This window comes from Scophthalmus maximus, chromosome 15 (assembly GCF_022379125.1).
Source record: "Scophthalmus maximus strain ysfricsl-2021 chromosome 15, ASM2237912v1, whole genome shotgun sequence".
NCBI classification, from domain to species: Eukaryota; Metazoa; Chordata; class Actinopteri; order Pleuronectiformes; family Scophthalmidae; genus Scophthalmus; species Scophthalmus maximus.
The window spans coordinates 21,282,481-21,305,373 of record NC_061529.1 but is presented as its reverse complement, the minus strand read 5'-3'; the positions used below and the strand labels follow the sequence as shown (position 1 = coordinate 21,305,373).

The following is a 22,893-nucleotide window of genomic DNA, read 5'->3' as shown; positions in this document are numbered from 1 at the left end:
TATCAGTAAAATTTTCCAAAGAGTTAAAGTTGTCATTGTGCAGTAAAGTGGTCCCTGTCAGTGGGAATGTTCATTCTACAGCCGCAGATGTTTAGGGTTTTACTTTATGTACTGTTGGGTAGTTTATTCGACAGCAGTGCATCATATTCTATAAGGTAATCATATATATTTTGGATTGCTGACCCTGTATCTATTAAAACTACCTGTTTTCAGTTTGTGACGATGCATTTTTCCAGCTAATCCAAGTGAGTTTGAGAAAGTGAGACTGAAATCTATCTTCTATCTTAAAAAGCAGGAGGAACTTCTCAACTCATAAAGGAACAATTAAGCTTTTGTTTTATCGCAATTTTTTTTTATAAAAATCAACACATTTGGAGATAAATGGTTTTCACTGGCAGGTGTGAGAGATTTGCTGTCCACAAGTATAAAGTTGCATGAAATGGAAATACTCTATTACTAAAATACAAGTAAAATACAAATACATAAAAATTTGTACATGAGTTCAGTCTGGGTTAATGCACTAAGTTACTTTTCGTGACTGCACACTGTTCGGTTCTTAAAAGAGTCAAGAGGCATGGGGGAGGAGAACGATGAGGATGAAACTTTAAAGAAAACCCTTTCAGAAGCGGTAGAAGTGTGAAACTGCAGCTTCACCAGTCAGTACCAGAAATTCTTATTAAGCTGAGGTCAGAACAAGTTAACCTTTATTTTTCCTTTTGCTTCTAACTTTTTGTCTATATTGTAGTCTATTAGAACCCCTCGAAGATTTTATGTTATGATTACAAAATGCATATTGCAGGATATTGTTCACTACGCATTTCTCTATAAAAGTTATCTAAATAAGTTTGAATGATGACATCTGGCAGTTCAGCAGCACACTGTGGACATGTCCCCGAGTGAATTACGGTTGTTTCCTTGGTGCCGGTCTTGTTTGTCATTTTTTGATAATAAAGTTTATTAAAAAAACAAAATAAAAAAACTATGCACGTGTTGTAGGAAGAAGTTTGGACTGGTCACATGTTGGACTGGTCACACAACAAGTCCAAAGGGCGTTGGAATAGAGCACAACAGTGAGGTTCAACAGTAAGTCATATTCTCCATCAACATTCTGACTCTTAGCCATAATGTCGTGACCACCCCCCAGGTGGACTCACCACGAGCTGCGAGGTTGTGAACCTGTAAAAAAGACGCAAGTCCGTATGACATCGACCTTGTAGTTGAGAAGTACTACACTACCCACAATCCTCTAGTGTAACGTCGACGTCTCCGATCGAACGTCGTGCTCGTGGTGCTGCGTTCCATGACACCTCGGAACTCGGGAGTCCGAAAGTCGGCGTTGTCGTTCCATAGTGCAGCAGAACCTCGAAATTACAGACCTCGGAACCGGAGCAGTCCAGTAGAAGTGTGCGGTCACTGTTGAGCTCTGTAACATCTAACGAGCTGAGAGACGGAGCAACTGTCGTAAATGTGACAACTGCCTAGCACACAGCAAGCACACGAAATGTGACTGGTGCCGTGAAGGCATCACGCGCCCACATCAACGCGGTGCAGCCTCGTGAACTGTGAGTAAAGTAAAGCGGACACGTCTTTACCGGTGTTGTCGTGGAACTTCCACGTGTCCCCAGCTGATTTCATGTCCGAGACGACAGACAAAGTGTCGGATGTTTCCGTCGACGAGCAGAGGTTCAGTCTTCTGAGAACTGAACCGGCCCAACCGCTGTCTACAAACAAAGATCACCAGTGACAATGATCACCATGAGGGATTAAAAGGAGAATTGCTCAAATTGTCCTATTAAATAAAAAAAATAAAAAATCCTTAACAGGTGACAGGATCTTTCAAGTGATTCACAACAACCCATGTTAAGGTTCCTGTTTTATTACTGTACAGTTTATGGGTAATGTAAAGGGGCAATTAGCTCAAATTGTATAATAAATCATACCTAATGACCTTCTACAGCTACGAACCAGACTAGAGCACTTGTGAAACTGTTGTCATTTGTATTTTTCTCTACATTTTTACAGTGACATCACACAAACCTGCCTCCTCTAGACCTCTGACAATACACTTTTAAAACCATCATTGTAGTTCATGTTCAATATAATGTGCCTATTGTCTACTCTACAACCCTTTTGAGGTTTTTGTGTCCTGGGGCCGATCTTAGGCATAAGGGGAACTAAGAGTCTGCTTAGGGCCCCATGGCCCCCAGGGGGGCCCTAAGAGCAATTCAAATGTCCCACAAGAAAGCTTGATCTTTTTTAAAAAATGATTTTATTATAAACATGTAATATTATGTCAATTGCAATCATACAAAAATGCATTCTTATGTTAACAGGCTGGCCTCTGTCAGAGGCCACGTTCATGCTCATGCATGTGCAATGTAACGATATGCACGATACAACCACAGTCAGTTGATGGTATTTGTAGTTGATTGTGCACTTATAATTGCATTATCTGCTGGTTAATTTCGATATTTTTTAGCACACCAAGTTCAGTATGCCACTCACTACTGTATCATTCTGAATATTAAAGTGAAAATCAACCACTATTGTGATTTGGCTACTTTTAAAATTAAAACCATAGAAGCATAAAAGCTGAAATTGGTATAATGTAAGCAACACAGCTACAACTAATGAAGTTGATAATTGGTGTGTTAGATTTACAGAAGGTGTGCGAACGATCAAGTATTGACAATAGTATTGGTGGCGGTGGGGGCCAGGGCCGGCTCTAGGATACATTGCATCTCAGTGTGAGGCCAACTTCATGAATGTCATTAAGTTGTTCCTCTGATTCCAGGTTATGGACTTTGCTGTGTACTGTTTTTTTTCACACATGTAAAACGTATAGTATGGAGATAAGAGACTGTGTAGTAATGTTCTGCACCTGTGCAGATAAATCTCAACTGTAGATCCTCAAATTGAAGTCAGTAGTTTAAAAGAAGTGGCCGTCATTGTGTCCAGTGTGGTTAAATCACAGATTCCTCAGAGTAAAAAGCTGGTTAGTCAGCTGTTTTATTTAACATCCTAAATCCCACAAATACAAGTCAGTCACCGTAGGGGCAAATTATATTCTAAAGCAGTGAAGAATTTCATATTTTGGAAACAAACTCATTAGTGTATGTGTTTAGGTGAAGCATGCTGACTGCTGTCAGAGCCGCAAGATGTTCTCTCTGGTACTTCAGGGGAATCTCTACCTCTACAACGCACTCAGGTAAAACACGCTCACACACAAACACGCACAGACACACACACACACACACACACACAGACACACACACACACACACAGACACACACACACGCTCACACACACACACACACACACGCTCACACACACACACACACACACACACACACACACACACACACACACACACACAGTACTGTTCCCCTTTGTTTGTTGTTGTTGGTGAAAGTACAGCAGGTACTGTAGAGAAAATCCTTTTAGGGGTTTTGTTATATTTCAAGTAAAATTACTGCTTTAAAATCAGCTGGAGAAAGAGTTAAAAGTTGCTTTTTCCTCATCCCTTGTTTTCTCCTGTATATCAACCACATGCAGTGATGTTTTAGAAAACTGACATGTTGTATTTAATAAGAGAAAATACAGAAATGTATTGAAGTATGTTTCTCAGAGCTCACCCCTAAATCTGACATTCATGGACTTGCACAATGTACAGGATGAAATTTGAACCGTTATTCCTCACAGAGCTGTCTGCTGTGAACTGCTCTCTCGAGGTCCATCCACAGAAAGAATCTCCTCTGGGTTAAAGTCGGAGCTCCGGCTGAGTCACACAGATATTCTTTATTTCTGTAGTAGATTTACGGCACTTCAGTGTTAAGGGTCAGTGTCCTGCTGCATCACCCTGCTTCTGTAAACGTCATCCTCAGAGAGCCGCCCCGATAAACCTGGGAAATCCCTCTCCCCTCCGTGATGGTGAGCTGTCAAGGCCCAGTGGCACTTCCACCATATTTCACAATAGGATGATGTTTACACGTTGGTTTACAGTGCAGTTTTACACATACAGTACATACATAGTGCTGTGTTTTCTTGGTAAGCAATTCAGCCATAGTTCCATCAGACCACAGGACATTGTCCCAATAACATTGTCAATGTTTAAGTTGTTCTTTGATTGGTTGGACTTCATACATTATTTGTTGATGACAAAATTCTGGACTGACGCCACGATCTAACTTTACTGTCGATGAACAGTATTGCCTATTGTGTATCGACTAGAGCCCAACATATATAGATTTTGGGGGGCCATGCTGATAAAAAAGTAAAAAATTCCCAATAATGAAAAAGATTTATAAAAGGAAGAAAAAAAAATGTTGATGATTCTATATGTCAATATCAAACTCTTTTGACAAAGAAATGTAATTGAGGCTTTATTCTAAACAACTATAAATAGAAATAAAATCACAAATATTGGTTTAAAAAAAATTTGACATGTTAAAATAAATGCACATCTTACCTGCATTGTTTATTGTTTAAAATAAAGGTTTTCGTATCGCCGCATATCAGAAATAAACAAAAACGCTGATACTTATTTATCTGGAGAAGGCTCCTTACGGCCGATACCATCAGCCAATCGATAAGTGGGTCAGGCCCTAGCGTCTACGTTATCTCTGGTAGAATGTCCTACTTGTTGTCTCCATCACACCTCAAAGCTCACTGACTTCTTCTTTCATCCACTCAGTACCCAGTACATGTGATATGTAGTGCAAAGGACAAACGGAGACATGAGGTTTTCATGGCAATAGACAAAATGTTTACATCAGATGAGCCCGAATGCTTCCAGTGAGGTTAAGTGAGTTCAATGTAAAAGAAAAACAAGCAAAGTTAGTTCCTGCTCTGATGTTTGATGTGAAAAGATGAACTACTAAGCTTCCGACCTGTATCTGCGTGACTCAATAATGTCATGCATAGCAGGTGTACCACATAAAGTGCACAGTGAGTGTAGTTTTCAAAAGTAATTAGAAAAATGCTCATGCAGTCTAATATTTTAATGACTGTCTGAATATTTAAAGTCTGGATTATGTTCTTCTGTCAATGGTCGTGCATTGAGCCCTCTCTGTCTCCTCTATCAACTTGAACCACTCAACTTATCAAACATTAACAACTTTCAACTCTTCTTTACTTAAACATTAAGCCTAGTGTTGAAAGTAAGAGTAGACCAGAGCCACTGCAGTCACCAGTGTCTGTCTCGGCTCTGCCTTGGACCAGAGGCAAGAATCTGAGGAAACATGAGATAATGTATGTAGGCATGTACTGTATGTATCCAGTCGTTGCAGTAGTAGTTTGAGTTGCTACAACAACAGTGTATGTTCTGAGATGGCGCACTCGGTTGATTTAAATAGTCTGAGTCCTGCTGAGTTGAGGCTGTTAATCAGGCGGAACGATTGGAGAATAAGCACCACGACTGGACTAGCTGGAGGTAAGAACCAGTGTCTCACCTGAAGTGCTGCATGTCACACTGTGAACCATGTACTGTACTCGCAGTTATCCACTTACTTGTGAGACCTTATGTCATTTAACACATAGGGACTTAAGGAAAATATCTAATTGGGATTTTTCAAGTTGGAAGTGCATTTAAATTGAATTATTTTGTAACAATTGTAGTGGACATACAACATAATGAAACTGCCCTATAGTTTCAGTATGTGGCATTTGACAATTTGCACAGAAATAACAGGCAATCGCTTGTTGTTGAGGTGTTTCACAGGGTTTTTAACCAGTCAGAGAAAAGTGGCCTTGCAAAGTAAAGAAATTTTCTATAGAGAAACTAACCGAATTAACAGACATTCATTAAGAATGTGCGTAATTGCTGTAATTCACGATACGCAACAAGTCTTCTCTGTCACTTCGGCTCACCAAACACACACCAGAAGACAACCCGCTCACCGGTAAGACTATTTTATTAACCACAACACAAATACACCGCAACATAAATTGTCCTATGGTCGGCTCGGATTCTGTGACACAAAGGGCGGTCATCCCACATCCATTACTCTGCCTGTGTGGGATTATCACATACCTCAGTGAGTTAGACTCAGCGGTCTGTTTGATTTTTATGAACCTATAACACATAAAGACACTGTGCTGTCCGCAGGTTGTCAGACACGAAACATGACGCAGACACTTTTTGTTTCTTCTTGTGCAAAAACTGTCCTGGACATTCAGAGAGTGAGCACATTAACCAGGTTAACGTGGTTCACTAACATAATTTGTGGTAAATAGATACAGTCATTTATATTATTGTAGAACAGCCACTTGCATTTTTTGACGCACAATATGAAGGAATGGTGATTCAGGGGAGATAGGTATTCATTAACATAGCTTCCATATAATATCTAACTTCTGCTCAGCTGAGAGGCTTGTGACTTCATATTCTTAAAGTTCAGCCTTTCGACCTAAAGGGAAATTGGATGCAGTACAGGTATTTGTGCACTTTAAAGGTGACCTATAATGCAAAAATCACTTTTTCAGTTTTTGTGAACATATACGTGTATATCTGTGGAGCCTGCCAGCCCACAAACTGTGAACAAAGACCACCCTGTGTTTTTTTGTGAGCAGAAAAAACAGCCTGGCTCTGAACAACAGGTTCAGATTTCTCTCCCACTGTGATGTCACAGTTGGACTCTTTTTGGCTAACCCTGCCTGCAATCTGAGAATCTCCACTTCTCTTGTGAAAGGGCGTGTCATTTCCTAGACATTTCTAAAGCGGTTGACCATTCACAACAGACAGGGCCAGCTGGCCAATCAGAGCAGACTGGGATTTATCAGGAGGCGGAGCTTAAAGAAATCCAGGTGTTTCAGACAGAGGGGGAAAAGAGGAGCTGCAGGAATGGGCAGTATGAGGTCCCTGATTTATTTTCTGAACATTAGAGCATGCTAACCATTTTCAAGTGGTAACACAAATTAAAAATATGAACCTGAATATGTCACCTTTAAGATATATCTTTGTTCCTTTGTTATTGAAGTGATTGTCATGAACGGGGTGTAGCACTTGGACGTGGTCTATGGCAGCTCTTGTCCTTTGATTCATTAGATCCAATAGATTTGAAATCCTGTTTTAACCGGCTATCCAATGACATTTGTACATTAGTTCTACACGCCTACCCCCTGACTCTGATCAAGACACAGTAGTGTCGAAACATTGGTCTGTTCCCTCTACTCTGTAGGCTAACCCTAATCCAAATCAGTGGGGTTTTTTTTCATTTTAAAAATCGTCCCCCTGAATCAGCCACACACTGCTGGAAGGTGCTCAGAGAACCTTGCCATTTAAAATATCTGTTACGACATGAAAAGAACCTCTGTTCTGACGACTGCAAATGAAGAAACAGAAAGACTTGTTTATCCTCTGACGACTATATAAGCTTTTGAAAAAGTTGAAAATGGATTCATGTTCTGTTTTTTGTGTGTCAGGATACCAGCAGGCTAACGTGATCATCCTGCCCAAACATCTGGCCAATGACTTTGAAGCCTTTTGTCGCAGAAATCCCGCCCCCTTGCAACTGCTTTACCGTGGCCAATCAGGAGAGACTTCCTGTCTGCCTCTTGCTAGACACGCTGACATAAGGTATTCAGGGAATTGTGGAAGGATTCATGTCTCTAAAACATTTTAGAAATGGAAAGTTTGAAAGAGATGCAATTGGCAATGTATAAAAAGATTTTAAGGGGAAGACGCTATAAAGACAAAATGGGAAGACGAATTGGAAACTAAAAATAACAGATGAAGTAAGGCAACAAAAGTTTCATTGGTTCACAAAACTACCAATTTATTGTGAAGACACGTTGCTTGGAAAAGAAATGTTCCCATCTCTAAACATAACAGATGATCATGTTCTACGTGTTGGAGGAATTGTGGTGAAAGTACTTTTGTCTACGTAGTTTTCATTCATGCAAGTCCTTAAATGAAGTTAGCAGTGTTTCTGTTCATATACGCTTTCAAAGAAAACGTCATTTATGACCTTTGACCATTTTCCTTTCTCCATCAACTGTTTGTTTGTTTGCCTGTTTGTTTGTCTTCAGGACAGATATTTCGCAGTACTGTGTGTATGAGAAGGGTCGACTGGTGAAAACAGTCTCCAGTCTGCAGAGTTACACCGATCAACCAAGGTAATTTTAGCAGAGGCAGACGAACACGCTGATGGGGTGCTGAGCGAAATGCTGATTTAGCATAACTCAAAGAAAGAAGTTACAGTGGCTCAAAAAAACCCCAACAACTTCAGACTCTTTCACTTTTTGTACAGTTTACTGTGTTCTAGATTCAACCATAAATTGATAATGGTTATTGATAAATTGATCAAACCTGGACCCCCTCATTCAGAAATGTGTAGAATCCCCTTCGGTAGCATTACAGCCTCGATTCTCTTAAGATCCAGCAGTCTGGGTGGAAAGCCTGTATGAACCACCATCTCCATATATGTCAAAGGGTTTTACACCCTTGCCCTGATCCATGCCTCACCACAACTTTTTATCACAGAGGTCCACAGAGAACTCCTCAGATTCCATGGTTTGATTTTTGTCCTGACCTACAGTGAGAATAGTTTCAACATGTACATAGTTGTGTGTGTCTTTCTAAACTGTCCAGTCAATTCAGTTTGACACAGATCCAATCTATCTTGTCTAGATCCAATCAGGGTTCTAGACCGTGGCCACACTTTAAAGTGTCACAGCAAACACCCTGGATACTTTAGTAAATAAAAGATTTCCATTTTTGATTTTTAATGAATTTTCCAAATGTTCTAAAGAAACGTTTTCACTTTGTTATTATGGATTATTGAGTGGAGATTGAAAATGATATGAAAATCTACAGCAGGATGAAGTTTGTCAATAGTTAAGGGTTCTGAATCCTTGCTGTTGCCACGGTATGCCCACAGTTTAAACTTATACAAACATATTCTGGGTAAACTGACTGACTGCAACTAAATATTATCACCTCTTGTGACTGTCTCAAATCTTTGGTTAACTATTACACCAACCACCCAAGGATGCATCAAAGTGTGACTGTGTTTTACAGAAAACATGTACATATCTCAAAGCAGGGGATTTCAAAGAAAATGTCCATGGCCATACATGTGCTTTAATCCAGAACAAACCTGTGTAGTATTGTAATGTAGAAAACGTCTGAGATTCCCAAAAACTTATTTTTACCGAAGGGGTCCTTCCAGCACTAGTGTGTCAACATGAGAAAATACATGTATATATTTAAAATACGTATAGGTATTTAAACATGTTGTGATATTGCTTTTTATATTTAAATTTATATTCTGTACATCTACAAAAAGGCACCATCATTTGTAAACAGTTAAGTGAACATTTGTTACAGGTTTAATAAATCACTGATTCGTTACCAGACTCAACATTAATCTTCAACCAGCTGGCAGGCTTAATCGTTTTCTTTACTCTTCATTTAATGGTTATGTTTCATTGTGAGGCTATCTTTGTTGATTTGTTATTGGGCTCTCAGGACTGCACCAGAGCAGCAGGCTGTGCATCGCAGCCATCAGTGGTCGTCAGACATGGTGTGTTTCTATCTGGGCTGCAGTTTTGGCTTCGAGGGCAGCCTGAAGACGGCAGGAGTCCCTGTGAGAAACGTGGAGCAGGGAAGAAACGTCAGCATGTACAGGGTGGGTTCCTATTTTCTACAAAGGTCCTGCATCTTCACCAACGATTTGTGTTAATGTGACACTGTTTGGGCACCTTCACTTTCAAAGTCAACGAGGTTGATTGTGAGTTAAACTTTTTCAGAGAACAAGTCATGGGACAGAGTTGGTGACACTATGCAACACATCCAGTATTAAGTGTTAATGCATCACACCACCACCACCACACACAGTTATGTGTTAAAGCTGTACTGTAGGAAGTACTCTGTAATTTACAATGGCTCAGGTCAGTGTCCCAGTAAGACATGACTGTGCACAACACATGGACCCTGAAACTGAATCAGCTGATTGAAATTCATCATTGATTTTATTATTTGCATCCTGCTTTGACATGTGGAAATATCTGCAGTGAAAAAGGCATATTTAGCATTTGGTCTCTCAAGGCCCGAGGTGACATATTAAAGCTACAGTGTGCAATATTTAGAAGAACTTATTCACAGAAATTGAATACATGGTCCATAACTATGTGTTCATATATGTATAATCACCTGCAACAAAGAACCAATGTTTTTTCATCAACTTTGAATGAGTTAAAGTTACATGAAGTGGACCCGACCTCTGTGTAAGTCTCCATGTTTGCTACTTCGTGTTGAATACGGTTGCAGAAAGATGGCCCAGAATACGCCGCATTCGTGTTTAAAGATTTCTTGTTTTGTCCAAGCGACAAAACAACTGTTTGTTTAATGGAACAGAAACAACTAAAAACAATCATCAACCATAGAATTAGTTTAATCTGACAGTGTCGAGTGAACCATCTTTCACACACTTAGACAACAGAAACCTGTTTGTTTCAGTGGTCATCACTGAATTGGTTTCAGAAAGTTAATGCTCTCCTGTGTGTTTGTGTGTCAAGACAGCGGTTCCCTGTATTCCTTCTGGAGCGTTCAGCTGCCCTCTAGTGGTCACTATGCGACCTGTTCCAGCTGCTATGTTGGATGCTGCGGTGGAGGTTACTTCTCTCAACCCAATGGCACATGGAGCACCTGTGCACATTGGAGAGCCAGGTACACACACACACACACACACAGACCCTGGATATTAACATAAACTCGCCAGTATATGACACACGTGGCGTGTGTGTGTGTGTGTGTGTGTGTGTGTGTATAGCTCTCCTAGGCATACAGGACCTGTCCAGACCAGACTATGGGGAGCAAGTTGAGCTGCAGCCTGGTGATGTCACAGTCTTCTGGGCCTGTGGAGTGACTGCTATAGAGGCAATACTCAGCAGCAGTGAGTAATACAACTGCTTAAAAATATGTTCACTTCAGTTAGTAGGAACTGATCATGATGTCAGTTTGAGCCGATCTTTCAAGCTTGAGATCCTGAGACTGAAACACAAGACGTTTATCGCGGTGAACTGACCGTCGCCATGCCCCGTGTCTTTCAGAGCCTCCGTTAGCATTCAGTCACTCACCAGGCTGTATGTTCCTGACCGACATCCCAGACTCCTCTTCTTCCCCATTGACCCCTGAGAGCACAAACACTCCGCACGACAGACCTGACCTTGAGCTGACGCCCCGCTGCTTCCTGGTATCCCATAATCCCTTGATGTACAGCCTGGCGTCTCACAGGGCAGTGGCAAGGATCAGAGAGTTGGAGATGACTATTGGAGATGACCCAGGTAAACATACACAAGAAGTGATAACATATGTGTTTCTGAGTAAAAACATGCGTCGTGTATATGTAGCATTATAATACCATTGTTACGGATTGGTATAGAATGTTCTTATGAAGCTGTTAGGGCGACTGTGTCCACATCCAATATTCACTCTGGCTGATAAATGCTCCGCCATGTTCAGTAGCTCGTCTCTGACTGTGTGTGTGTCCGCTGTGAGTTGTTTCGGTTTTTTTCCTGGAAACAGCTGCCTGCTGTGAATGTAAGCAAGGATGGATGAGACCAGAAACTATAACCATTAGGTCACAGAATGGAAGGAGTAGAAGATTACGAGAGAGAAAAGGTGTAGATTGGTTTATCTGTCGCACAGTGGCAAGAAAGGGTAAATGAAACCTTTCTAATTGCCTGGATTTCTGTAATAATTGCTCATAAAGTTACACAAACACAATATCCTTAAGCTAATAACACACAATTATAATATTTTATGTCCTTATTAAAAACACCCGTAAAAGTAATCACAGCATTGGTGGATAAAGTTAGGGAATCCTTGAATTTGATAAACGGTTTGACCTTTGGCAACAATAAGCTCAAAAAATGTTTTGTAAAAGTTGCTCTAACACACCTATTATCTTGTTTCATTGATTGGACTCGAGGCGCCTTGTTGTTCTCCTGACTCCAGCTGACTTTTGTTGACGTCTGTAGCCTGAAGGTTCACATACTTTCTCCAACCTGCACGGTGGATTATTGATTCAGTGTGGACAAGAGCAATACAATGATTTGTGTGTTATTAGTTAAAACTCACCGACAAGGAATTTTGTTATAAAAATGTTAGTTTACTATTTAAAAGAAACACAACTAAGTTAAAACTTAATTAAGACTTTTTTTCTTGCCACTGTGAAGAGCTGCTGTTTGCGAAACAGTTTTTTTGATTTGCCTTAACCACTGCTTACACAACAATAAGATAACAGATCAGGGTACCAGAGATTAACCAGAAAATAAACAATGTTTCGAATGAAAAATTATAGAGAACTTGTGAATAATTTTCTGAGGGGTGGTGGAGGGTCCCGTTGTCCTGTCAGTTGTAATGAGCCTCCTCCTCTTGGACTCAGTTCCAAGCTGTGGCAGAAGGTGGATCATAGTCTCTTTCTGTCACCAGGTCAACGTGGGATCAGAGTTTTATTCACTCAGGATGAACTGCTGCGCTCCTGTCTGGCCCTCTCCCACTCCTTCTCTGTTGCCATAACAACGGGCTTCCCTACACACTACATGCACAGGTACCTACACGTACAGTAAACACATGCGTTCACCGAGCACTTTATCAGAAACACCTGCCTATTTGTGCAATTGCCTAATCAACCAATCATGTGGCAGCAGTGCAATGCATAAGATCCTACAGACACAGGTCAGGAGCTTCAGCTAGTGATCACATCAAACATCAAGAAGCGTAAAACGTGATCTCTGTGACTTTGACCATGACAGGATTATTGGTTGGAGTGTTCCTGAAACCGCTGCTCTCCAGAGATTTTTAAATTCAAGTTTTTTTCACCTCAGAATGATATGAAAAACTAGAAACTGCAATTTCTGAAGAAGTTGCACTGTGATTGCTTGCTGCTGAAAGGCTGACGCTGAACTGGATTGTTGGCTTGAATTTGGATGCAGAAGCTGAAGAAGGTGTTAGAGTAGGAAAAGTAGGAAATGGGTAGTTGGTGCGTAATTTCTAGAATGATTGCAAAAACGTTAGGAATGTCCTAATTGAGCTGAACATTTTGATGTTTGAACAGTTGAGACCAGGTCAGGTTCCACTTCTGTCAGATTAGAACAGAAATCTGAGGCTGCAGTGATACACACTCACCATGGCATGAATCCATGGAGCCAACCTGCTTTGTGTCAACAGCCCAGGCTGCTGCTGGTGGTGTAATGGTGTGGAGACAAAGGTGTGTTTTCTTGACACTTCGGCTCCTTAATACCAATCAATCGTGGTTTGAATGTCACAGTCTATTCGAGTACTGTTGCTGACCATGTTCATATCACCACAATTTACCATCTTCTAATGGCTCCTTCCAGCAGGTGAATGCTCCATGACACGAAGTCTCAAACTGGTTTCATGAATATGACAGTAAGTTCAGTGACCTCCGAAATCTCCAGATGAGACTCCAGTAGAGCCTTTGGGATGTGATAGGGCAGGAGATTGACAGCATGATGAATCTGCAGAAATGATGTGATGCTGTCACGTTAACATGATTCTCTCAGGAAAGACCAACATCTTGAAGAGAAGAGACAAACCTCTGACCAGAGGTGGAAACACGTAGCTTTAATTGTGATTTTGACTAAAACAGGAATCTATGTTGCAGTGTAACTTTGGATTGGAATGATTCCTTTAAAATAATTGCTTTATTTTATTTTTTGTCATCTGTGATTTCTCTTTAGCCCTCCCGATGAGACAGATGGTCCACCTGGAGCCATTGCCATGGCGACCATGCTGTTGTCTCTAGGGAAACAGGTGACGATGGTAACGGACCGGAGAGCTCTGGAGATGAACCAGGCCATTATTGATGAAGCTGTGGAAACAGGTGGAAGAGAACGTTTAGAGAGTTTGGATTCAAATCTGTGAAACCTGCTGTGAAATAAATACGTCAGCTTGTCTCCAGAATCGACCAAAAATTATTATTTTATCCCTGTTGATCTTAAATGAAAACCACTGTGACTTTTCAAAAAGAAAGCCTCTGCTGGCTCTAACACCTCTACAATTACACCCTCAGGTGTGCTGAAACATGCAATCCCATTGGTCACTTTTGAAGACAGCGGCCCAGACTCTGCACTGCACTTCCTGTGTCACCATGGAGACCCCACCAAGCCCAGGTTAGCTGAGCTGTGATGTGATGTGATGATGTGTTTCTGATATGGGAGTCTTTTTTTTATCTGATTTTCTACATCAGTTTTGTTTGGTGCTCAGTTGTTTCAGTGGTATAGAGGAGATAATACAGTAGTAGTGATTACACAAGAACTAAATGCCTTTTAAATATATAATACAGAAACCAGTTACATTCATTCATGTGGTTGTAATGTTTAAAAACAGGTATGACCACCTTGTGGCCATAGAGCGCAGTGGAAGAGCTGCAGATGGAAACTACTACAACATGAGAGGAGTAAATATCAAACATCTGGTGGACCCCATTGATAACTTGTTCATTGCTGCCAAGGGTATACCTGGAATTATCACTACAGGTAGGTTGCGCTTGTTACAAGTTGTCGGCTGTATTACTAGCTTTGTGTTACCTTTTTAGTACTGTACTTTATTGCAAATTGTTAGGAGTAATGGATCAGCCATGTTCCATATCTATGTGGCCTGTCAAACAGTTAACATATGTTTCTAATTGAAAACGGTACACTTGAGATATATTTTACCAGCACACAAAACAGAATGGTGACACCACTTAGATTGTTTACACAATGTCTAATATGTTTTCAAATGTGTTGAACTGTGTTTACTGTAATGTATATATCCTTTAAATATGGACACCAAGAAGACTAGCTGTGCATTAGGACACAGTTAACAGCGATCATAACAAATAAACACATAAAGGAACTCTGTTTACAGGTGTTGGGGACTCCAACTGCATATATGGGAAAAAAAAGTTGTAAAGAGCCTTTCGTGGCTCCAGTTCGAGCTGTGTTAAATCTGAGAAATTTGTTTCAAGTCATGATCACTTGAGTCAGCATCCGTTGGGACTAAGTTTGAAAATTAAAATAATCAGGGGTTGTGTAGTTTGGAAGGAGTTAACAGGACAGTGCTTCACATCTTTGCTTATGTAGGAGCCACATTTTAATAATGTCCTACTCCAGGAGAGGAATGTGAAAACACCTCTATAGTGACTAAATGTGCTCAGATACTAATCCCTAAAGTCAATGTCAGACATTTAGAGGACAGAAACAGGGGGAAACTAAAGGAGACATATTATGGTTTCCATTTCCTCTAGTGTGTTATTTCGGGTTTTTTTGTGTATGTAAAAGGTCTGAAAAAAGTTTAAAAGCCAAAGTCTGCAGTAAGGGTTGGCTCCCTTACCTTGACAAACAAAACATTGCTATCACGGTATATCACAATGTTATGGAAGTGCATAAGGCACGCCTAGCGGCTAGTTCATACGCGCCCCCAAACAAAGCCAGGTAAAGCGAGATTGGAGACCAACCCTTGCTACTTGCGCTTGAAGTGGCTGACCAATCACAACAGAGTTAGCTACCTGGCAAACCATTGGGAGGGAGGCCTCAAATAAACGGGAGCTAAAACCAAGCGTTTTAGACAGAGGCTGGAAAGAGGAGCTGCAGGGATGGACAGTATGAGGAAAGTGATGTCTTTACTGGACATTAGAGCATTTAAACCTTTTCAAGCAATAACCCAAATTAAAACAATGAACCTGAACATGAGCATAATATGTCTCCTTTAATATTTGCATAATAACGACCAGACATTTGTGACCTGTTTCACTGTAAGTGTGCTTGCTATTGTTATCCCTGGCTATTTTAACACAACGTCTAAACGCTCTGTAAACATCTGGAGTATAGACTCTTGAGATTATTTCTCCCACATTCTTCATTTAGCTGAACAGAATCTCTTCTCTCTGGGTCTGTAGGAATCGGTGATGGCGGTAATGAGCTGGGGATGGGTAAACTGAAGGAGAAGGTGAAAAATCTAATGCCCAATGGGAATCTCATAGCCTGTGATGTTCCTGCGGATTACGCCATCACTGCTGGTATGGATTTACAATCAATATTCATTCATCCATCATTTATACCACTCTAACCTTTAAGGGCCACTGGGGGCTGGAGCCAATTCCAGCTGAATTGGACGAGAGGCGGGGTTCACCCTGCACAGGTCACCAACGTATCTCAGGGCCAACATACAGAGACACACAACTTTTCCATTTAGTATACAAGCTTTACGATATAAAGGCTGCAGAATATACTGCTTCTATAGGTGTATACACAAATGTGCAGTAATGACTAAATACTCTGAAACTCAGGTACACAACCAGCACCCATTGTATCAACTATTCACACTTTGACTGATCACAACTTCACTGATCACGTCGTCAAGGACCACGAGTGTTCAGAAGGTTCCACAGTAGAGCACCTGTCATCTGTGCATGCTAACGTTTCCACTGTTGGCTCTTATCTCTAAAATGTAGAAGTGAAACCTCAAAGAGGAAACAATGAGGAAATAGCATGCTGCCCTTTTTTTCTCAGTGATGTGTTCTTAGAAGATAAGCACAGAGCCACCGGGGGAACTGGTGGCAGCGTGAGCATGGGGCCATTTACATCAAATCACCAAAGCTCCCTAAATATAATCATGATTAAATCATAGTTTAAAAAAATATGGAACAAAGACTCACCAAACTATGACTCAAAATAATTCTTTTGATAATGCTTGAATGAGTTACAGTTGTTAATACATGTCTGATTATTTTTTGTGTACAGCTTTGCAGTTGCACTTGCCAGGGTCTCTGGGCTAACTGTCTTCTTTCATTGACATCCCCATGCCGTCCTGCCTGCAGGGGTGTCAAACTGGGGGGGATACGCTGTGGCCTGTGGACTCTACCTGCTCCACACTTGCCCCTCACACCAGCGGTACCTAAAGAAAGGACTGGGAGAGGAACCCACAACCCGCCAAGAGCAGCTACAGGACTGCACCGCTAACCTTCCATCTGTGGACAAGGTGACACACAAACACGTCTGAATAGTCCACGTTTTCAGCAATCCTTTCAGATTTCTCCTGTCCTGTCTCAAGAAACTCAAGTCTCTTGGACTTTTCTCTCTCTCTGAACCCCCTTTGTGGACTTGTGGATCTTGTGTTTAGTTTGGAAAGTGCACCACTGTCAGCTCTATAGAGCAGGCTCAGATAAACTCACTGTACACTTCCTGCTCAGCACCCAACAGCAGACAGTGTTAGGTGTTAGCTAGTGAACACTGTGGTGAATCCAGCAGCTACAGAGCCAGACGGAGAGTAAAGTTATTTATTTCTCTCTCTACACTACTCTCTCTCTCTTTTCTCCAGGAGGAGTCCTTCCTTTCCACTTTGGTGCGGTTTGGGATACGAAGTGGGAAAACTGGTCACCTGGCCATGGAGGTGGATGGCTTGACCTTTCACCCCACACACTCCGACATGATCACCAGACTACTGGAAGCGACACAAGGCTCCACCTCTCAAAACCATTGATCTACTCCTCCTGTGTATTCTCAGGAGTATTTGATCACAAGTGAATAATCTGTCTGTGAATGTTGAGTGTTACAATAACTTTAATAGTAATCACCTATGTGGCTGCAACCATTTAGAAGTGAATGCTCATCTTGCTCAGAACTTTTTAGACACACTTTGGTAGTCAAGGATGATGGCTGAAAGGTAACCAAGGCAACACACACACCCACACACACACACACACACACACACACACACAAAATTAATGAGCCGAAAGGGTGAAATTCTGTTTCCTCTTTCTTGAGAGCACCAAAAAGAAGTGAGAGAAAAAGGATAGAATAAATAGTGTGTGCCAGTGTGTGTGTGTGTGTGTGTGTGTGTGTGTGTGTGTGGGTGTGTGTGTTGCCTGGGTTACCTTTCAGCCATCATCCTTGACTACCAAAGGCAAGGTAGATTGAAGTACAACAAGCTCTCTTTTCTCTCTTTCCTCTCATTCTGTCTCCGGTCGGCTGAATTATAAGGGGGAATCAGTCAGAGCTCTGATTCTATGTTGATTCCTAAAAGAACAGAGAAGTTTAAAGACACAAATATACACTTTGTAATTTTAGAGATGCATAATTTCTGTTGTCTAGTAGGCTGTGTTCCCTATGAGGGTGGCAGAGTTACAGCAAAAAAATAAATAAAAGGATAGAAGTATGAATGAAACACGTTCTTGTTATATTTTAAAACATATTTAAACAACATGTCATGATGTGGACATCCTTTGGGATGAACACACCCCACTGCTTAACAACCTTTACCCTGACTTAAAATCATTCATATATTGTAGTTTGTTATGTGACCTTGACCCTCAGATGCATAAATAAGCAATACCTTGATTGGATGCATTTCTGTGACCGCCCTCGAGTTCAAGATGAGTCTTCAAAATTAATTTTAAGATAAGATATACCTTTATTCGTCCCACAATTGGGAAATTTTGGTTTTACAGCAGCAAAGTGGACAGAAGAATATATAAAGAAATTTACAAAAAAGGGTTAGTCTGTACAAAATTTAACAAAAAAATAACATTAAGTAAAAATACGAAGGTATATAAATACTATATACAGAGCAGTAGCAATAGTTGCACATGGATACTAAATACAAATATTGCACAGTTGGCTATTGCACTTTTTTTTACAGTGGTTGAGTCCTGTGTGTGTTTGTGTGTGTTCTATTTAGAGCAGTGCTGGTTGTACAGCCTCACAGCAGCAGGAAGGAAGGACCTGCGGTACCGCTCCTTCACACACTTAGGGTGAAGGAGTCGGTCCCTGAAGGAGCTGTTCAGTGCAGAGACAGTGTCCTGCATGGGGTGGGAGTCATTGTCCATCACTGATGATAGCTTTGCCACCATCCTCCTCTCTCCCACCACCTGTGTCCAGGGGGCATCTTCCTGATCAGTCTGTCTAGTCTCCTCCTGTCAGCTGTTGACATGCTGCTGCTCCAGCAGACCACTCCATAGAAAATGGCTGATGCCACCACAGTGTCAAAGAAGGTCTTGAGGAGCGCCCCCTGCACTCCAAAGGAACTGAGTCTCCTGAGCAGGTACAGTCTGCTCTGGCCCTTCTTGTAGAGTCCCATGGTGTTGTCTGTCGAGTCCAGTTTATTGTTCAGGTGAACACCCAGGTATTTATAAGAGTCCACTCTCTCTATGTCCTTTCCCTGGATGTTCACCGCTGTCGGGGGGGGGGGTGACTGCGGCTGTGGAAATCCACCACCAGCTCCTTGGTTTTACCCGCGTTGATCTGGAGGTGGTTCCACTGGCACCAGTCCACAAAGTCCTGAGTCAGTTCTCTGTACTCCCTGTCATCGTCATCTGTGATGAGGCCGACGATGGCAGAGTCGTCAGAGAACGTCTGCAGATGGCAGGTGGCTGTGCTGTACATGAAGTCTGCAGTGTACAGGGTGAACAGGAAGGGAGCCAAGACCGTTCCCTGTGGAGCTCCTGTGCTGCAGACCACCGTGTCAGAGACACAGTCCCGTGTCCTCACATACTGGGGGCTGTTGGTGAAGTAGTCGATTATCCAGGATGTGAGGTGGTGATCCACTCCTGTGTGCTCCAGCTTGTCCCCCAGGAGCACCGGCTGGATGGTGTTGAAGGCACTGGAGAAATCAAAGAACATGATTGTCACAGTGCTTCCAGGCTTCTCCAGGTGAGAAAGAGCTCTGTGGAGGGGGAAGACGACGGCGTCGTCTACCCCGATGCCAGGCTGGTAGGCGAACTGCAGCGGGTCCATCGATGGTCTCACCAGGGGGCGGAGATGGACGAGCACCAGGCGCTCCAACGTCTTCATTAGGTGCAATTTCAGAGGTGAGATGAAGGTGATGGGGCAGGAGAAGCTGAAGCAGTGGGGGTCTGTGACCTGAGTGCTGTGGAGATGGGGGTTGGGCAGTGTACTGGGAGTGCAGATGATGGGGGGCTGCAGCCGGGGTGACTGGGGCGGGGGAGGAAAAGGGAAAGGACAGGAAAGGATTTTCATAATCAAAATAATCATGATATTTTTGGACACATACTTAGCATTTATCAGATTGTGGGCTTATGATTATGATTATGACTATGATTGCAGTAACAGTGACTTATCTCTGTGGGAGGTCTAAATGATGTGCCCACTGGATGCGGTTTCCACATTTTTGTTTGGTCCACAAAACAAATAAACATGTGCCTCCTCTTGCAACCTGAACCAACAGCTTGCATAAGAAGAAAATGAAGAATCACATGCTGGAACAGGTTAAGACTGATGAACACATTCATGTGGATGAATCCCAAAGTTACTGCAGACAATTGCACTAAATGAACGTCAAACAATGCTCGTTGGCAAGACCGTGATTTGAATGTGTGGTCTATACACATCCTAGAGAAAACTTGTTATCTTCTGTAATTCAATTTATGCACATGAATTTAACAGCTTATAGCCACAACTTGTAAAACGAAGGGCCAAGCTGTGATGTCTAGACGACAGGGTCGGAGCATCGCTAAAACTGCAGGTCCTGCTGGGTGTTCCCGGTCTGCAGGGGTTTTTACCAAGCAAAAGTGGTCTAAGGAAGGACAACCGGTGAACTGGTGACCTGGTCACAGGCCCAAGACTCATTGATGTGTGGGGAGCAAAGGATAGCCTGTGTTGTCAAATTGCTGAAAAGGTTAATGCTGGTTCTGATAGAAAGGTGTCACACCACACAGTGCATCACAGCTTGCTGCATATGAGGCTGCATAGCCACAAGTACCGGTCAGAGTGCCCATGCTGACCCCTGTCCACTGTCAAAAGCGCCTACAATGGGCACGTGAGCATCAGAACTGGACCATGGACCAATGGAAGAAGGTGGCCTGGTCTGATGAATCATGTTTTCTTTTATGTCATGTGGACGCCATCCGTATGCTTGTGTGTCGCTTACCTGGGGAAGAGATCAAGCCGGCAGAGGCAGTGTAATTCTTTGGGCAATGTTCTGCTGGGAAACCATGGGTCCTGCCATTCACCTACCGCCTACCTTAACATTGTTGCAGACCAAGTACACTTCTTCATGGAAACGGCATTCCTTAATGGCAGTGGCCTCTTTTAGCAAGTAATGCGCATTGCCACACTATAAAAACGGTTCAGGAATGGTTTGAGGAACACGATGAGTTCAAGGTGATCACTTGGACTCCAAGTTCCCCAGAATTCAATCCAATTGAGCATCTGTGGGATGTGCTGGACAGAGAAGCAGTAGCTTATGGTGGCTAATACCACCTAACTCCAGATAGATATCGCTTACTGACGTCAGTCTTTAATGACTCTATGGCTCTTCTCCACGTGTGCTAATGTTAAACTACATGTTATCGTGAAATGCTACTCGTCACAGGAGGAGTCTTTGATGAGGAAGAGAACAGTTAAACCAGCCTGACTTCGATTTCAGGAAATTCTGCTTCACGAGAATTTAGATAAGTCTGCCCTAAACTGCTATGGAAAACAAACCCCCCAGACTATAGCCATGCCCAGGTCAGGATAGTTGTCAGGTGGACATATCTTCATGTCGGACAAAAAGAAACCTGCCAGACTGAGACATCCTTGGGTTAGTACTGGATTACACAGGCTGCCAGGTGTTTTCTTTTACTGTCACTTCTCAACTAACAAAAGGCAAACAGGAAAGCGCACAAGATGTGGCTGAAAAGCTTCAGGAGAAATGTAGCAGGTGAGTTCAAGGTCATGGATTAAAAACTTGAACTCTGCACTTGTATTTTAGCTTCCCGACCAAATCTGACAGATGAGACAACTTGTGATGTACAACGTAAATCAGATATTTCATTGTGGTGTTTGTAGTCTGCAGTTTACCTGCATGCTTTTTGCCTTTTATCTGGACATGTGCGCATCCTCAGAGGCTGATGAAAACAAAACCCTGACACCAGTTCCCCCCTGTACCATTTCCTTATTTCACAACTAGACTTTTTTGGAAGTTTCATCATTACCAACTACTGATAACCTAACAGGTAATCCAGATAACCCAAGTTAATTGTTCAAACCCCTGTTCTTCTATTCATTTCTCTATAATAGTTCTGCTGGGTTACAGTTAAACCACACTGCAGACACAAACACACAGGAAACATAAAGAGTGTCACTGTTAGCTCGGTTAAATGGATTAGGGTATAGTCTGGAGAAAACTAAGAAAGAATCTAGTAAATATTTGATGAGGTAAAGCCAAAGAATGAAGGCCAGCACACTTCTATTTCCCTCTGTTTTCTATCTCTTGCTGCTCTCTCTTCATCTCCATTCAGCAGTGACCTTCGACCCCAATATGACCCAAGTTTAATGTGACTTCCTGCTAGATGATTGCAGCAGCCAGGAGCAGTTTATATTGCCAATATTAATAGACACACACACACACACACACACACACACACACACACACACACCACACTCTCTCTCAATACACATTCAGGTTCTAGACACTCGTCCTCTTCGGTCTAAACTGTTTACACACGTTGAGCATGTGCGCGCACGCGCAAACACACACACACACAGACACACACACACACTTACTACTTAATAAGTACCTCCACAGGAAGGATGCTGTTACAAAAACATACAAAGACACCGAGAACATTTTTTTCATTTTCTCACACGGTCATTTTTCATTCTCAACTCCTGGTTCACCTGACAACTGAATTTATTAATCTCCTAAAACCAACAAACAGTAGTTACTCACATCCAGCCAACCATAATATCACTCCAACAAGAACTGAAATACAGGGACAGTAGAGCTGTTTACAGAACCAGATTCCCTGAAAAGGAATCCAGGACTCAAACCTGGTTCCTTTCCACATGAACATGGGAACGTCAATGTTAAAAGAAAATGGTAATATGTAACCTACTCATGAATAATACTAATTATAATGTATTAATAATGAACACACATAC

At 42.0% G+C, this 22,893-nt stretch overlaps 2 protein-coding genes across 7 annotated transcripts in view; one reads left to right on the top strand and one right to left on the bottom strand.

Moving 5' to 3' along the window:
- Positions 1–1,721, bottom strand: part of apoba (apolipoprotein Ba) — a 29,326-nt gene extending 27,605 nt beyond the window's left edge. For 2 of the 3 annotated variants that reach the window (XM_035609895.2, XM_035609897.2), the window contains exon 1: positions 1,593–1,721. The gene's annotated coding sequence lies outside the window, so the exon portion shown is untranslated. Of the gene's footprint in view, positions 1–1,154; positions 1,260–1,592 lie in introns of those variants that run through there. The other variant, XM_035609896.2, reaches the window with a different exon arrangement.
- On the top strand, positions 973–18,175 carry dglucy (D-glutamate cyclase). Of its 4 annotated transcripts, none has more exons than XM_035609904.2 (15): positions 973–1,083; positions 3,126–3,208; positions 7,423–7,576; positions 8,029–8,115; positions 9,470–9,629; positions 10,519–10,669; positions 10,773–10,895; positions 11,053–11,286; positions 12,437–12,554; positions 13,708–13,850; positions 14,040–14,139; positions 14,357–14,505; positions 15,909–16,028; positions 16,830–16,990; positions 17,330–18,175. In XM_035609904.2, the coding sequence occupies exons 2-15, from the start codon at positions 3,133–3,135 to the stop codon at positions 17,489–17,491; spliced, it is 1,938 nt and encodes a 645-aa protein (XP_035465797.1). In that variant the 5' UTR covers positions 973–1,083; positions 3,126–3,132; the 3' UTR covers positions 17,492–18,175. The 4 variants fall into 4 exon arrangements, with proteins under 4 accessions (XP_035465797.1, XP_035465798.1, XP_035465795.1 ...); XM_035609905.2 differs by lacking the exon at positions 973–1,083 and adding an exon at positions 1,544–1,562; XM_035609902.2 differs by lacking the exons at positions 973–1,083; positions 3,126–3,208 and adding an exon at positions 5,147–5,431.
- The last annotated feature ends 4,718 nt before the right edge of the window (positions 18,176–22,893 follow it).